Source organism: Neodiprion lecontei, chromosome 3, assembly GCF_021901455.1.
Source record: "Neodiprion lecontei isolate iyNeoLeco1 chromosome 3, iyNeoLeco1.1, whole genome shotgun sequence".
Classification (NCBI taxonomy): domain Eukaryota; kingdom Metazoa; phylum Arthropoda; class Insecta; order Hymenoptera; family Diprionidae; genus Neodiprion; species Neodiprion lecontei.
The window spans coordinates 4,446,606-4,463,487 of NC_060262.1; the positions used below are offsets into that span (position 1 = coordinate 4,446,606).

A 16,882-nucleotide genomic window follows, 5' to 3' on the forward strand; every position below is an offset into this window, starting at 1 on the left:
CCTGATTTTAACAACGTTTTGCCTATAAAAAAATTATAAATACTTAATGGAAAACTTTCGTTCTAGTCCCTGCGATAGCTGCCAGTGTACTCAATAACATATTTTAATTTGAGATGAATCGGTCGAGCAATTTTTTTTTAATTGATTAACATAAGACAGAAAAAAGTAGTTTCGAGATAGACACGTTGAAAATTTCAAGTAGGTATTTTCTCCAAAAAATTAGATTTAAACGTGTACTTCCATTAATCTGCAATTCCAGTACCATACAATATCCCTTCAGTCTTCTCATACTCTTCTCTCATATTTTCACTACCAATTCAGGTAGACATCTCAGGTAGCAGCTGCTTTTCTACGAACAATAGAAGTATTCACTGACCCTTCTACGTATTTTGGCGCCGACCTTCAATGGGCTGTAAAACTTGAAATACTCTGAATATCATTACCAAATTTTCACAGTATATTCTTAAGTTACTATACTTTCGAAATATTGGAAAAAAAAATCGATTTTTTGAAAATTCTAGACCGCAAGGTCCCTTTAAAAATTATTTCGAAGTAAAAATAGACTCGTCTGAAAAATTTAAAGTATCACGATTTGAAATAAGATTACGGATATTATTAACAAGAATACGCAGATATCAAATTATATGAAAATTCACATAAAATTCTAAGAATCATCTAATTTTTGAAAATTCATGCGTCCGTTTTTGTTTGTCTATTTTTTTCACGGAAATTGTGGAAGGCTGAAAATGTTTGTAGCGGCCGAAATTTCGTTCGGATTGGCTGAACAGTTCTTTTATAATTCCAAATAGTACATTTCTTGTGTAAGTAATACATATCTATAACACCTATAAGTAAAAATTAATTTACTCGAACGGATGAAGACATTTGAAACGCAATATTCGATACAAAGAAATCATTTTAATGTAATTTTCATTCATGAAAAAGCATACAGATGTAACTAACGAATCATTGTAAACGCATTATTTGTTATACGCATGTAATATGATAATATAGTAACGAGAGTAATAGCTAGAAATATAAATTGTGTGACGGTGTCTTTGGTATCAAGAAATTATGATACATCATACGAATATTAGCACTTGTTATTACAAAAAACTGAATATAATGCTATAATAATATAGTAAAATAGTACAATAGTTTGTACCCGTTGCAAAAACATACACATTATGTAATAGTTAGACTAGAGGCGAAACGTAAAAGAATTTTGTCTTTGAATTTAAATGATCCCTTATTTCGGATCGCTGATTTACACTGGATGATAGCAAAAGTAATAATTGGTAATTAAAGACTGGTGTTAAATTATTATACGATTCTTTGACGAAAGAAAAATCGTAACAAATAATACAACCCAGCACCCGATTAACGCAATCTAATATGCACCAATTACAGGATTTTCTCTTCCTTTTCTATTCACACGCTGTAACGAACATTCTATGAGTATATTGGCGTTTCATTGTGGCGCTTGAAATTGAAGAGTTTGAAATTTTTATTCAATTTCATAAAATAGCATATTATTCTTAACTATATTAACAGGAGTTATCTTTTATTATCAAATCACTGGTTGAACAATATTTTGCCCTATTCTAATACATCAGTGTCATTTTTCATATTTTCTTAAAAAAATTATTACGCGTTTAATAAATCATGACGGCAATAATTTTTTTTTTTTTTCTGTTCATAGACGTATAACATTGCAGACGGAATGTGGGTAATTAGTTTGTCCGTGTGATGTTCAACAATGATGAATTAATCGCATTGTGAGTTTGATTTTTAATATCAAATCCTGTAGTCATATGAATAGTATACTTTTAGTTTCATAAATTTTTATCCCGTGCTCTTAATTTTATGTAGATTTCGCAATTTAAATAAAATGCATGGCACGAATACTAGTATTATTACTTGATAAACTCAACGATCCTATAATTACTAAAAGACTTTTCAAGGCAGTGTATAGTTTTTGAAAGCGACTTATGTTAAAACTCATGTGAACCTACGTCATATAAAAATGTATGTACACATACGTGTAGTATATATATATACGATATATATATGTGTGTATGTATGTATAGCTACACATACGCTACACGTACTTTTGCGTCATATGGTAATTTGTAACTTAGCTTAACGTCCACACAAAGGTACGTTTTTATCAAATTTCACTTAATTCTATATCCGTACATATCAACATATATACAAAAAATCAGTCAAATAAATTACACTCTCTGCCCTCGTTGGGTAGCTGCTTATATTCCAAAATTCCTTACATCATATATTTGTATCTTTTCTAATTCACGAAAGCTGTATCTGTGGACTGTTAAGATAATATTATACATACAATCGATTTTGTTTTTCAAAGTCTAACGGGTTAAATAATTATTTAATGCTTTTAGGCGATGATGTATGTATTACATACGTTGTATACTATACTGAACTTTGCTATAATTTGATTGAATCAAAAATTCATTAATATTTAATATCCCTGTTGAATTTAATTCTAATATCATCGATCGATACATTATCTCGAAAATACAATATTTCTTCGTGTTTGATTTTTTTTTTTTCATTTCATTTGTCAAACTCCTTTTCCCAGTAAGATTTGGTCTTGCCTAAAAAAACTGCTCTATTATAATATTACAACAAACATTTAATTTCTTGTGTATCACAGAATACAATAATCTTCATCTTTTTTATTTGAATATTGAAGTTGCGAAAATAGATTTAAAATTTTCTATCATTTTTTTTTTTTTAACTCTCTCTTACGTAAAGGCCTTAATTAAGTATATATTTTTTTTATTTTTATCAATTCATCAGGACTTTGAATACTTTGGAAAAACATTTCGTTTTCTTTTGCCAAAATATCGAATTTATACATATTGTATTATTATATACACGCTTTATACGAATATTTAAACTTAATTTTTTTAATTAAATTAACATCCTAGCTTATATATCTATTTACGAAATAAGATTTTAGGTTTTGGTACTAAAACTTTTATACGATCGTCTTACCAAGTATAAATAGCACATCCTTTTCTAGCAGCCGAAACCAAACTCTCGTTTGAAATTAATAAAAAATATTTCATGCCGCGACTGCCATTAAGGGATAACGATTAGTATTCAAAAATCGTTTACTCCATCATTTTTTCGTTTATTCTCTTTCTTAGTCAAATTGTTGTCAGACGAACTTGGAAAATATCCGAAAATTTTAAACAGCGTTAGGTTTGTAAAATTAGTATGAAATTTTACAGCACAGCAAGCGTTCTTGTGAACGAAAAAACGTCTTTTCAGTGAATCTCAACTTCATATTGTATTCACTTTTTTGCACTACTGCTTCGACCAACGTCAATGGTCTTACCGACGGCACTTTTTTTACCAATCGCGGACATAGTTCTCGTAGGATTAGTATTTTTGTTTATTTCAAACCTCTGCTGCAATGAGGCAACGTTCGATTTACTACCAGCAGCTTTTTGAACGGGATTTACTTTAGTCGTTTCGCCACCGACCTTTGCCTCATTTTTCGCCGATGTTTTCGTTTGCAAGGCAGTTTTATTCGCCGTACTTTCCTTAGCCGATAGAGATTTAGCTATACTCGTATTACCAGTTGGCGATTTTTTCTTATCGACAAGACTAGCAGACTTCATCAATATGGCTGTTGGTTTTGGTGGCGTAGTCGGTGTTTTTACACTCCTTGTCATCGTCGGTGTTTTTACAATATTTTTCATTGTCCCGGTCATGGCTTTAGGATTGTTGCCTAGGACATCCGGCGACTTCGTCATATTCTGGCTAGAGTTTGAACAGCTTGAAACTAGGTCAGGACTATTTGTAGCGGTCAAATTTAGCGCCGAACTCTTTGGACTTGACGAAGTACTCTTCAACGACATCGTACTCAAATTTGAGCTAGATCCATTTTTATTCAAATTATTTGACGACCTGTTTAAATTTGTATTAGATTTGTTCAAGCTCGGGTTAGACTTGTTCAAACTTCCGCTTTGCTTACTAGATTTCAAACTGGTCTCCGATCCCTGCCTGGAGGTCTTTAGGCTCGTGTCAGACCCTTGCCTTGTGGGCTTGAGGCTTGATTCCGTGGCACCCTGTTTACCAGTCTTAGTATTCGAATCAAGCATCTGTTTCGACGTAAACGGTTTGCCAAGATTAGGCGGAGTCTTTGTCCTGTTCAACGGGGGCTTGGCGGGTATTTTAGATTCTTCTTTTTTCTCATCTTTCTTCAAGCTCGTGGCCAAAGATGCCATCGTTTTATTCGTAGTAGTGGAAAATGGTTTGAAATTAAGATTACCATCACTCGGTTTCATTCCGAGCTGTTTGGACATCTCATCGTTGATATTTGGGTTGTTAGAATTCAGGGTGGTTAACTTGCTCTTGCACACGCTCTTAGAATCCTTCTCAATCAGCTGCGCCTTCGGTTTATCAGAATCTTTCTTATCCTCAGACCGTGGCACGTTCACTGCCGATGGATTTAGGTAGCCAGAGCTGGTCGTCGAACTTGCAGAATTGAATTTACTCGAAGGCGAAGTTGAGTAGATACTACCCGGGGCTTTGTAGTGACTCGAATTAATATAAGTTCCCAACGAGCTGTTTGACCCGAGATTTTCTGAGTTCTTGTCCATCTCTTCCTTCTCTTTTTTCTTTCTCGCAAGCGTCGACGTCGAGTAAATAGAGTCAAAATTTCTGTTAGATATTTCGGAAACAATTTCGGACAGCAGTCCCATCGAATCAGCGCTGCTTCCCGACTTCGGTGAGGTTTCCAAGGGTTTCGGTGACTTGTACTCATTCTGTATAACGGGCAGTTGGGGTTCAACTTTATTGCGACTTTTTTCAGGCACTGATTCTTCTATCACCGCATAAATATTGTCACTGGACGGAGATTCTTCCATTATTTTACCAAGCGAAGGCTCATTCATCAGATTCATGCAGTCGTCGTAAGCGTTGTCTTGGACACTTGGAGCGCTTTTTATCGGCGGATTTTGGTAGCCTGGTAATCCGGGAATCTTTACACCCGTTTCCGAGATCTTTTCATTCGAAGGCATTCTCGGCGGTCCCGGAGGAGGTGAAGTTGGTCTAGTGCTGGCCGGTATGCTGGTGGGTCTTTTTGCAGCACTGGCTTGTCTCATCGAGCCAAAAGTGTGAATGGCAGGTTTTGCAGTGATTTTGCTGTCTCTCATGGACTGTGCTCGCATAACTACAGCCTTCTTTTCTTCCCCGTCAACCTCGGAATGAACAACCGGGATGGCAGGTGTCGATATTTCGATTTCCTTTTGAGGTATGGGATTGGAAATCTCCAAGTTCCTCAGTATCTCCTTATCGATCACCTTGTTCGCCTTGTGGTGTTGATTTCTCGGGAGCGTATTTGTGTTCTTATCCTCTTTCTGAGCTGGTTGTGAGTTTGACCTCATAATACTAGAGTTTGGACGCAATATGGAAGCTATTCGATTCAGAGCGCTTCCCTTCTCTGGTTTCTTTTCCGCTTCCGGTAATATCACATTTGTCAAGGGAGTGCTGTTCGGCCTTGGCGGTTTCGGAGGAATCGACGTTGATGTTATAGTTAGAATCTCGGGTGTCACTTTTACCGGTATATCAGGAGCTGGTCTGCTCGGTACTTTAGGACCGATTATTTCTACGGACGTACAAGTCGTTGTCGATAGTACAGGGCTGCTTATCAATGGTCTGGCGTTGCAGCCCGGATTCAATGGAGGAAGAGCTGGGGCGATTGAAATTTGATTGGCGTGGACAACGCCGCTGGACAGCGTACTTCTCAGGGTGTTACTTCGCTGGGCTAATTTAACGTTAGTCTTTATAGCTACTGTCGGAACGGTCGGCGGCGGAGGCGCAGGTTTCGACGGTTCGGCAAGTTTGGGTAGATTCTGGATCGGGGTAATTGTGTACCCCTTAAACTGACCAAATAGATTATTGTTGAATCGCTCGTCTCTCTCTGCTTTTGGCAGCAGGCTCGCACAGGCTGAATCCTGGCTGAGAGTAGAGTCGATCGTCTCAATGTTTCGGGGTATGGGACTCGAACGTTCGATCGTCTTGATAGACAGGGTGTTGGCAGCTCGTTCGACCCTGAAATTTCAAGCAATTGTTAAGCGAGGATGTTGTCGGGGTAAAAAGCGTGATAATGAAGTAACTACAACAGTTTTCAAAGTACGGACGATTGTACTGTAATGAATAAACGAATGAACAACTGGAATACAGCCAGCGAGCATGATGCTAAACTAATAACTGTATTTCAGCTAACATTCAAACCATTTAAACAAACTTCATATCTGACTTTACAAGTATAATATGTAAAATCGTATGCTGCATATCAATTATTATCTGAATTGAACCTGTACCAACATCATGATAATCAACCTATTCAACCAAATAATTAAATCTATCTATCTATTTATAAACATAACAAGAGTAAGATTCACAAACAATATTTTAATACACAAGCATGCACGGTTCTCTAAAGAGCTGGGTATAGTTAGTAAAAGATTAGAAAGTTATTAGCAAGCAATGGAAAAAGGAAGAATGTCAAATTATGAGAAAAACAGAACGGGTTTTACATAAGTACTATTTTTTTTTTTTTTTATTTATTATTATTATTATGCATACAAAAGTACAGACTGTCCATAGCAATATACATGCTTAAATAATTAAGTATCATCATCATCATCATCATCCTTCACTGCATTGAATCACTGAAAACTGAGTGTGAGTACGCCAGCTTCCAGCAAGGATCAGTCGATTATCTCATTTTCTCTCAATTGCAAGTTCATGTTGCCTGAGTTTGTTAATTTGAGGGTAGAAAGAAAAAGGAACCAACGGTGCTCGATATTAGAAAATTAATCGAATTTATGTCTTCTTTCGATAGAGCAATTCGAAAACAAAATTGAACTCTCTAATGCCTAATATGAGTTCAATAACTGAAATTATTGAAGGAGAATTTTATCATAAGAATCAACTTTGTTTAGGTTAAACATGCCCATGCAACTACATCTGTGAAAATAATAAAGTTAGAACAAGGCGAAATGAATTTCCATTGTTTAAATTTAAATCAAATGCTGGTTAGCTAATTTACGAAGTGCGGTTCAAAATTCATGCATTTGATGCACGTATTAACCATTTGTTTATTTCATATTGACAATATATCACCAATTTAATTTATTTTACTACTACTACTACTACTACTACTACTACTACTACTACTACTACTACTGCTAAGACTAAAAATAAAATATACTAAAACATGTAATTTGTTCTCATCTTTGTTGTTTAATTTCCATCTTTTTGTTCTTCTCTGTTCATGCAAACAATAATTCATGCGACGAACGATGCTAATATCATTTGCAAATGTGAGATTCGTTTACTATGCTTCATGAAATTGACAAATAACTACACTTTATCCTAATAGTATATTAAATTTATACAAAGTGCAAATCAGCGGTAACTGATGATGGCGAAATAATATTAGTTTCTATTACCTAATTAGTAAAATGAGATAAAATTAATCATATTTGTCAAAATAAAGAAGAGAGTATCACTATTAAAAACATACTTGTGTTATTGCGGATAAAGCATAGTATCGTTCATCAAAATGTGGTTTTCGTAATATTAAAAACCAACCAAAATTGAATATTTTAAATTCTAGTCTTACATAACGAACTTACCACACTAAACATGTTAGCCAATAGACTCTACATTGTCCAGCAGGTAAGAGAGAATAACAAAGCGTACGATACGATACTACGATCAAGATCAAATCAACTAAGTATTTTGCTAACAATATGACTTTCCAAATATTGCATGTTTAAAAAAATAAAATTTCTTAAAAATATTGTCAATTATAGATTAATAGTTCTAATGATATTCTAGGAATTGAATCAAATTGGAATCACGATTAATAGAGTGTATATGTTGCAACAATAAACTTAAAATTCACAAATACACAAAACGAGAAGTGAAAAAAAAAAAAAAAATTAAATTATAAATTGAAGAAAAGAGAATAAACAAAATGTTAAAATCATGGTTTCTAGACCACAAATAAAGAGCTTATTACAATACACAGATAATTTGTTCTTTGCCAGTCTGACGTCCCGATTTTGAGCATTTGTCCTCATATAAAGGTATCACTAGAGATACATATGTCATGTAGTATATAAATTGTGACTTGATTGATTACATTTATAATAATTGATATGCAACTAGATATATATATATATATATTATTTCAATATACCGCAGCTGTTAAAACAGCTGGTACTCAGTTCGACTGTTTAATATTAATAAATATTATCTCCCGCAACTTAAAACCACCACCACACAGCCCTCCCCCCCTGTAATGTAATGCATAAATCACAAAGCTTTAAGAGTTCTCAAACAGTTATGATCCATGCACTAGATTTTCTAACTGTTATATGTAAAAATATATCTTAAAGATGTGAGTATTTGAGATCGTATGTAAGGATATTTCCTAATCCATTATAGAAAAAATTACTATCGGTCTCTAATTGTAGTGAGAAATTGTTTTTTTTAATATCAAGGATTTAAGTGAGCTCTCCCGTTAAATGTCCAGCTTCTGAAATTACAGATATTAAGCAACAAATTTTATACACAAAAATCGTGTCAGGTATCAAACCTGATACACGAAACATAAATTATTACCAAATTCGGCCAAAGTGAGACAGGTTGAAAGTTTGAGCAGGAAATGTCGGAACAAAAACTGAGATATTTTAATTCCATAATTTCGGTTTAAGATTTTGAGGTGGAGCAGGTGGGGGAGGAGCCTTTTTATTGTAAAACAGTACGGTCGATTTTGGTGTTGGATTGGATACGTTGGTATCCGATGTGTTTGGAGTAATGCCAGAAGTGCTACAGGGGCTTTCTGTCAAATGTTGAAACTTAAGCTCAGTCTTAACTTTAAGACCTTTGAAATTTTTCGACGGTCTTCTTTGAAAGTTTTGTATCTGTTCGGATATTTTCGTACCTAATTCCTTCTTTGGTGCTGGGAGAATTTCGGTTTTATATTTTTTAACACCGCCGGGCATAGCGAGAAATTCCTGAGGATGGATGAACTCCAGTTTCAGATCATTATTCAAAGGCGTTGATTTCTGAACTTCGATATTACTGCTGCAGCCCATGACGTCAGGATTAGTACTCGATACCAAATCAGTCTTTGTTATTTGCAAATGAAGTTTGTTAGGCTCGTTATCGCTAATAGTGAAAATTTTATGGTCCTTTCCGTCTTGACTCGGCCCAGTTTTCGTTCTATCAGTCAAAAACTGAGGTACTAATTTCCTCAACAGATTAGCACTGCTCATACAATTACTCAAGCTTACACTTATACTCGGACCAACGTAATCGGCATGAAGTTGGCTCTTAGGCGGGTTACGCTTCAACTTAAAGCAATTTAGATTAGGTACGTACGCTGATGTAGCGCCTTTCTTCCACTTATATCTTCCGCTGTGCCTGGACCATACGAATAATCCTATCAGCACCAAGACGGGCACGATACCGAAGAAAATAACGTACAGCGATATTAAGAAGTCTCTTCGTGCTGTAATTGAAAAAGAAAATTTGGCTTTTACGAGTTAATGTTTTACAAATTATGCCCAAGGCTTAGCTCTGAAATTTTTTCAACATAACCGCTTTAAATAAACAAGTACAGAGGTATAAAAATAATAAAAATGACTTACCGTTCGGATCTTCAGCAGGACCGCTATCGATGGAACCGCCAACGCCAGTCTCGTCACATCTGGGCGGTTGAAATCCTAGGCGACAGTGACAGTGGCCCTGACTATTACAAACCCCATTCCCACTGCAATTATTTGGACAAGCATCGCTGCCAGCAGGTGAAGTAAGTCTCATCGCCGCGACGGGCATACACTTTTGGTTAACGCACATCTGATTGTCGTGAAATAAAAATGATTTGATAGTATCGGCGACGCTAGAGTAATAAACGATTTTTTCAAACTTCTATAAGTTTGGCTCATATTTACCTTTCCAGTGCCACATTTAGCTCCGTCTGGCACAAGACCAGGGTCAACTTCGTTCAACCCTAGATCAACGATCGCTGTTCTACAAGGTATAATTTGGCCACCACTGTTCAAAAAGGAGTGACTGAGAATAGCGACTGTTTCCATGCCAAATTCAAGTCGTTCGTTGAGATGCTTACAGTGAAGCATGCCGCAGAGACTATCTCTGTAAATGGAAAATCATCATCGTTTAATCGCTTTTGTGTTTTGCCTTGCGAATGGAACAGCAAGTGAAATAAGATTACACCACCTCGAAACTTATGGTAGAAACTAATTTTACAACATAGTGTTTGTTCAAAATTCTACAGGAATGCGAGCGAGTCCGAAAATCGTGGATATTCGTTGATGATTTGTGTTTTTTATACACCTTCAAACCAAGTACTAAGAGCTTCCTGAGAAGCAGAGTGTTTTTTACATAAGAGGTAAAGTTGACCGAACCTTCAATATCAACATTCATCTAAGCTCCCACAATGCCGTAATCACTTAATTAACAAGATAACTGAAAACTCTGATCAATATAATTAACTCACGCGTCATTGCACCTGATGTAAGTATCGTTGACTCTGTTATACCCGCAGTTACCGTACTTCGATCCCTTGTTATTCATGACGTAGCACTGCGAGTCGGAGGAAGAGCCTGAGGGTCCCCACAAAAGTTTGCACTGATCATTGCGAGTCCTACAAGTACCTTGATAACAGAAAGCTTTTCCATCGCTGCAAGTTTCTCCGTCAATTTTATATACATCAGAGGGGCAAAATTCGCTCTGACCCGAACAATATTCTGGTAAGTCGCACTCGTGTTCAGCCGAACGGCATTCCATTCCCGCAGCTTTGGGTCTGCATGTATTGAAATCGCAACATTCTCCTGTAGCGCAGCTCGCGTTAGCATGAAGCATGCAAGAGGTAGCGTTGCAGCAAGGATTGTCGCAGTTTTCTTCCAACCCGCAATCGCACTGTTCTCCAGGCTCGACGAAACCGTTCCCGCACATCGAACTGCCGAAAAGTTTCTCCGGCTTATTTCTCAGGCAGTAATCCATACCGTGCTCGAAAGCGAGAGCCAGGTATTCCAGCGAACAAGAAGACCAGTGTGTGGGTCCTGTCGATCCACTGGAAGGAGCCATTATGCATCTATCCTCCGGACAGCTGCACTCAAGTGTGTCGTGCTCCATGCCAAAATTGTGCCCCATCTCATGGGCGATTGTAGCCGCTACCAGACCGATGACATTGGAATGGTCCATCGAAACACCACCAGAAAATTCAAAAGTACAGATCGGACCTTTCAGAGCCTTGCCCACAACGCCGCCTTCAAATTCTACTTTCCTGTACGTCAAGAAAGAAAATTCGTTGAAAATAAATAGAACCATAAAAAGGTATTCAACTATTTTATCATCTCTGATATATTTTATAGCGTCACTCACGTCAAAAGCTGCGCGTTGTCGTTGGGTATGTTTCTGACCAAATGCTCTCTGCGGTATTTCAAAAAGTTGGACAGAGTCGTCTCACCATTTGACGAAAGCGTAATTTCATCTACTTCCGTCCAAACTTCGATACCCACCAAAGCGATGAAAATATTTAAAGGCGAGTACAGCTGAAAAACACATGATTACACATTATTGTGTGATATCAATAGTTTACGGTCCGTATTCATTTATATAAAAACCAAAAAAAAAGAATTATATGTATACATAGATATATCATATATATATATAGGTTTCCTCGCATTAATACCTTTCGTTTTGTATCTGGAGTATATATATATATTTTCATTAATTATCCAAACTCCAGATACAAAACGAAAGGTATTAATGCGAGGAAAATCTGCCGATCATACTCTTCATTTGAAAATCGATTCAATCGATACAGTTTGTCAAATAGGTTCATTCGCATAATTTACTCACAGCATTTATAATGTTGGCAATATCTTTGCAGTGATGATAAACCCTGGCCATGTTTTTACCCAGGGCAAAGTATCCCTTCTGATCGATGACCATGACCAACTCTACATAACGGGATTCCTTGTTTGCATTATACGGGCCCCGAATAACACCGGTATCTCTTTTATACTGTTAGAAAAGTGAACAAAATTTGTTTTTTAATTTAAAACGATAATCAAAATCACAAATACTGTCAAGAAAAAAAGAAACGTTTAGTTAAATTTACCCTGAGCATTCTGTTATTCTCTAGATGATCACGAATGCTGTGAGGCTGAGTTCCAGTATATCCTAAAACATGGAACAAGTACGGAATCAATAAATATCATTAATGCGGCAAAGAAATTACGAACTAGAAATTTAACATCAACCATAGATAAATGAGACAGTTACCGCAAGTATTATTCGCTACAAGATCGTCGTGCTTGTAGAGAAAATGTGGAGCCTCGAGAGTTTCGTCTTGAGGATGAATATAGTGGAGAGTTTTCCCGTCAAAAACAACCCCGCTCATTCCCCTGCAAGTTGATACCGCTGCCCAAGAATCTGGTATACCTCTGATGCTTCCTTGGTACTGACAAATCTCAATTTCCTTTAAAAAGAACAAACAAAATGTGATTTCCTCCTTTATGCTAATTTCAGTTCAATCGTAAAGAAAAGAAAAGATAAGGGAGCGCTTGAGGAGAATTGCATTAGAAGTGCGGTCGTATAAGTTTAAACATAAGATCACTGAAGAAAAAAACAAAGTAAAGTAGACTAAACGTGAATGGCTACTAAAAGTTCAAATAAAGTGTACAATATGTTTGAAGATCGGAGATAATTGTTAAACCACTAGAAGAAAAAAATAAAAACAGAGAAAATAGTTTTTGTCACCTCTTTTGAAGGTTTCACTGTCTCAAAGGAACCCTTTTTAATTTGATGACGCAGCTGGTGTCCAACGGGTATAAGATCGGTGTTAAGTCGTAGATCAAGGGTATGTTCAACTCCATCGACAGTAAATGCGACCGTCAACAGCTCCGCGTGTTTTAATCCCTGAAATAAAATGAAAACGAACGATTAGAAGCAATCGAAACTGTGAAAAAATAACGAATATCACGGGGAAATAAATGAAAATAAAAGCGAGATCAAAAGTAGCGTGAAGAATTCTAATTTTTTCCACAACTGTGACTTACGGTTCATGTTGTAAAACGGCTGTTCGAACGTTCAACTCCCTGCTTTATTGTGTTTAAATTTAAAATTTTTAATTTTAAATAAAGTTTAAATCTAGTATTTACTTATAATATTAAAGATTTTACATCCGTGATTTCGAGTGATCATTGTGCATGTGACATTTTTGTCGGGGAAAAATAATTTCGCGATTCAAGAAACGGTTTCAAAAAATTACAGGGGCAAATGCTGTTTGCACTTTGTTAAATTTTGAAAATTAATAATTCGTATAAATACTTATTTGGTAAACATTATCGGAATCCGGTAGTTAATGTAACAACTAATCGCTCTGGTTGATTTTATACAAGGGCAAATAATAAGTAACTTTCCAGTAACCGACTAAAATTTGTTCCTTAAGACTCGTAAATTTTTTTGTTGTTGATAGACGAAATACTGATTAGATATGCTGGCGCATAAAAGAAAACGTAAATCAAATTATAAACCACGTATTGCCGTTACGATATTCTTTGGATCGTAAAAATTTAGATCGACTTTTACGTTGAATCATCTCATGAGTCAAACGGTCAAAACTCGGACAAGATCGAATTTTCGAATGGTAAAAGTTCCAAGTCTCGTTCAAATTTCCGAAGGCTTAAAGCTTGAGATCCGAATAATTCTCCAATCAATCACGAAAAATAAATTAGCAAAAATTTTCATCGGGATTTAACCCAGAAACGTTTCAAAATTCGAATCATTGGTAATTTTGAATTTCGAACAGATGAAATTCGACAGAATTCTATCGATCTGTTTCGAATGGTACAAGTTTCAAGTCTCGTTCAAATTCTCGAAGGCTTGAAACTTGAGTTCCGAATGATCAAGCTCGAAAAAAAAAACTTGCAAAAATTTTCATCGGAATCGGACCCAGAAACGTTTGAAAATTAGAATTGTTCGTAATTTTGAATTTCGAACAGATGAAATTCGACAAAATTCGGTTGATCTTAATTTGTCTTAAATCCAAAATCTTACTCACGAACGTATATTTTTTGCATCAAGCGTAGACAAAGCAGCAAATTATTGTTTTTTGTTTTCTTTTTTTTTCCATGTATACAGTAGTTTCAATGATGAATCAGTGCAATCGCGACGAGAGATGAAGAAGCGAGAAAAGGGAAAGAGGAGAGCCGGATGTTCCTTGGATATTCATAAACCGGATGTAACGTACTTCCATCATTAATCTCCGTAACATTGCCGGCTTGAGTCACTCACAATGCTTAGAAAGAGCTACACGGGCTTGACGGTGAATTTTACTGCCTTTCTTAGATTTCTGATTTGCTACTCGAGGCTCAAAGGTAAGCCGAAAGGTCTATGTATGAGGGTAGACACGTGGGTGTGGGTGAAGGGTGAGTCGCGTGTTCTGGGTTAATGCCTCGTCTCGTCGGCTCAGGTTTATACAAGCTTTTTAGCGTCAGCGTGCAACGATACTTGACGATTATCAAACGTAGTGGAGAGGCGAGAAGAAACGTATGGAAAAAAAATTGTCAGACTAAAAACCGACGTTTTACCCACGAAATCGTCATTCGTTGCAATTCTCGGATTCCACAATTTTAACGAATTAGCTTGATAAGTATTTTTCGCTAAAACTATAAGGGATTGAAAAAAAAAAAATTCCTTATCAACATTTCTCATAGAACTCGGAGAATGAAAATATTTACTTCGAGTTATAACTTTGTGCTTTAAACAGTTTTCTGCTCTCTTGTTTCGTGTTTTTTCATAGCTTCGGTAATTCTTACGATAAAACGGCCAGGAAGAAGAGAAATAGAAAGTAAAAATAATAACAGACTAGGTATGTACGTCCAGAGTTGAATAAAGCATGGAAACTTGTCCTCTGTGCTCGTAGCCTCCACTGTTATTATGCAAACTGTGAATCGATTTTCCTTTCGCGTGTGCAACGGTTGTAATAATAATAATCGTGGCACGGCGAAAAAAGTTTCTTGATATTGCGACTATCATCGATGAAAAAAAACTACGAAAAAAAAGGAAATCAAACGATATCAATATCCTCGTATAATCTTGAGGTCAATAAAAGGTTTCTTGTTTTTTCCTCATACAGTATCACCGTTGATATGTAACCCCAAGCCTCGAAATTATTATAATTAGACTTTAAAGCACAACGCCAGCACTGTTTGGTTAAATAACAAAAACGATCTCATTAATACATGGCGATAATTAGCCTAGAACCATCATCGTTAATTCTAATTCACGATTATTACGTAGCAAAAATAATACACGGACAGTGTAAAAATATTTGAATAGATAAGTCTTTGGACATTTTTTATGACATGAAAAAACACTTATCTTTACTTTTGGCAAGAACATTAACTCGAAATAAACATATTTCAACCAAAGTTGAGATTACTTTTTTTTTTCTCTTTTACTTTTTTGCACCGGCATTCAAATTTCAACGAATAACACTTACGTCTTCTTTGGTTGAAGATAACTCTCGTTTGGTTCTGGGATGAGATACTGTAAGAGTGACTTCGACATTGTTGTTAAAGTCCGACGACGGTACTGCAACACATAACAAATCCCTTTATATGATTAATTTATTTTCATAAACAATATGCGTTGAAATTACTCGACTTTTCGAGAGCTGAAGCGTGTACCGTAAACTATAAAAATTACAGTCTATCAAAGTTTTTAGCCATCTAGAAGAGAAAAAGTTTTCAATCATTGTATCACGCAAGTTAAATTAGACAACTGTCGATGTGTTGACCGTTCTTGAGATATCCTATCAATCTGAGGCGCAGTAGGCAAATAGCAGTACTTATGTAATTACTCGACAATTTCTTTCTTTCTTTCTTTCTTTCTTTCTTTCTTTACAAATAGCAGTACGATTCTCACCTCTCGATTTCACAGGACCGCTATCGATGGAACCACCATTAAATTCTTCATTGCACAGAGGTGGAGGAAAGCCGGGATTGCAGTGACAGTGACCCAGGCTATTACATACTCCGTTGCCATTGCAATTATTTGGACAAGCCTCATTACCTGCCGGAGTGGAGAGTTTAACTTCTGCGACTGGGACGCACTTTTGATTCAGGCACATCTGATTATTTGAGAAAAAATAAAATTGTTTAACATTAATGACGTTAATTCGTATAAAAAGTGATCGGCACTTACGATGTAATGGAAAGTATTTCTCATAAATTTTTACCTTGTCAGTACCACATTTGGCTCCGTTAGGCACAAGGCCAGGGTCCATCTCATTCAAACCTAGATCAATGATCGCTGTTTTACAAGGTATAATTTGGCCACCACTGTTCAAAAAGGAGTGACTGAGAATAGCGACCTCTTCCATGCCAAATTCAAGTCGTTCGTTGAGATGCTTACAGTGAAGCATGCCACAGAGACTGTCTCTGTAAATGGTAAATCATCATCGCTTAATCGCTTTTGTGTTTTGCCTTGCGAATGGAAAAGCAAGTGAAATAATACACCAGCGCGAAACTTTGGGCAGAAACTAAATTTACAACATCGCGTAAAATTGTTATAATGTAGATATGAGAACTTTGTTTCAAGAATACTTTAAACGAAGCTTGCATGACAAGAAGATCCTTTTCCGTTTCAAATCGCGAAATGCGAGCGAGTCCGAAAATCGTGGATATTCGCCGATGATTTACGTTTTTTATACACCTTCAAACCAAGTACTAAGAGCTTCCTGAGAAGCCGAGTGTTTTTTACATAAGAGGTAAAGTTGACC

General features: G+C 36.2%; 1 protein-coding gene across 2 annotated transcripts in view; it reads right to left on the reverse strand.

Moving 5' to 3' along the window:
* Nucleotides 1–1,627: 1,627 nt before the first annotated feature.
* The window catches only part of LOC107216740, a 48,072-nt gene continuing 32,817 nt past the window's right edge, over nt 1,628–16,882 (reverse strand). For both annotated transcript variants that reach the window (XM_046735961.1, XM_046735962.1), the window contains 13 exons: nt 16,340–16,541; nt 16,027–16,231; nt 15,602–15,693; nt 12,856–13,014; nt 12,379–12,574; nt 12,215–12,276; nt 11,953–12,117; nt 11,473–11,642; nt 10,586–11,374; nt 10,020–10,221; nt 9,717–9,924; nt 9,448–9,577; nt 1,628–6,099 (listed from right to left, as the gene is read on the reverse strand). In XM_046735961.1, the coding sequence (XP_046591917.1) occupies nt 3,333–6,099; nt 9,448–9,577; nt 9,717–9,924; nt 10,020–10,221; nt 10,586–11,374; nt 11,473–11,642; nt 11,953–12,117; nt 12,215–12,276; nt 12,379–12,574; nt 12,856–13,014; nt 15,602–15,693; nt 16,027–16,231; nt 16,340–16,541 (5,347 nt within the window). In that variant the 3' untranslated portion in view covers nt 1,628–3,332. The remainder of the gene's footprint in view (nt 6,100–9,447; nt 9,578–9,716; nt 9,925–10,019; nt 10,222–10,585; nt 11,375–11,472; nt 11,643–11,952; nt 12,118–12,214; nt 12,277–12,378; nt 12,575–12,855; nt 13,015–15,601; nt 15,694–16,026; nt 16,232–16,339; nt 16,542–16,882) is intronic.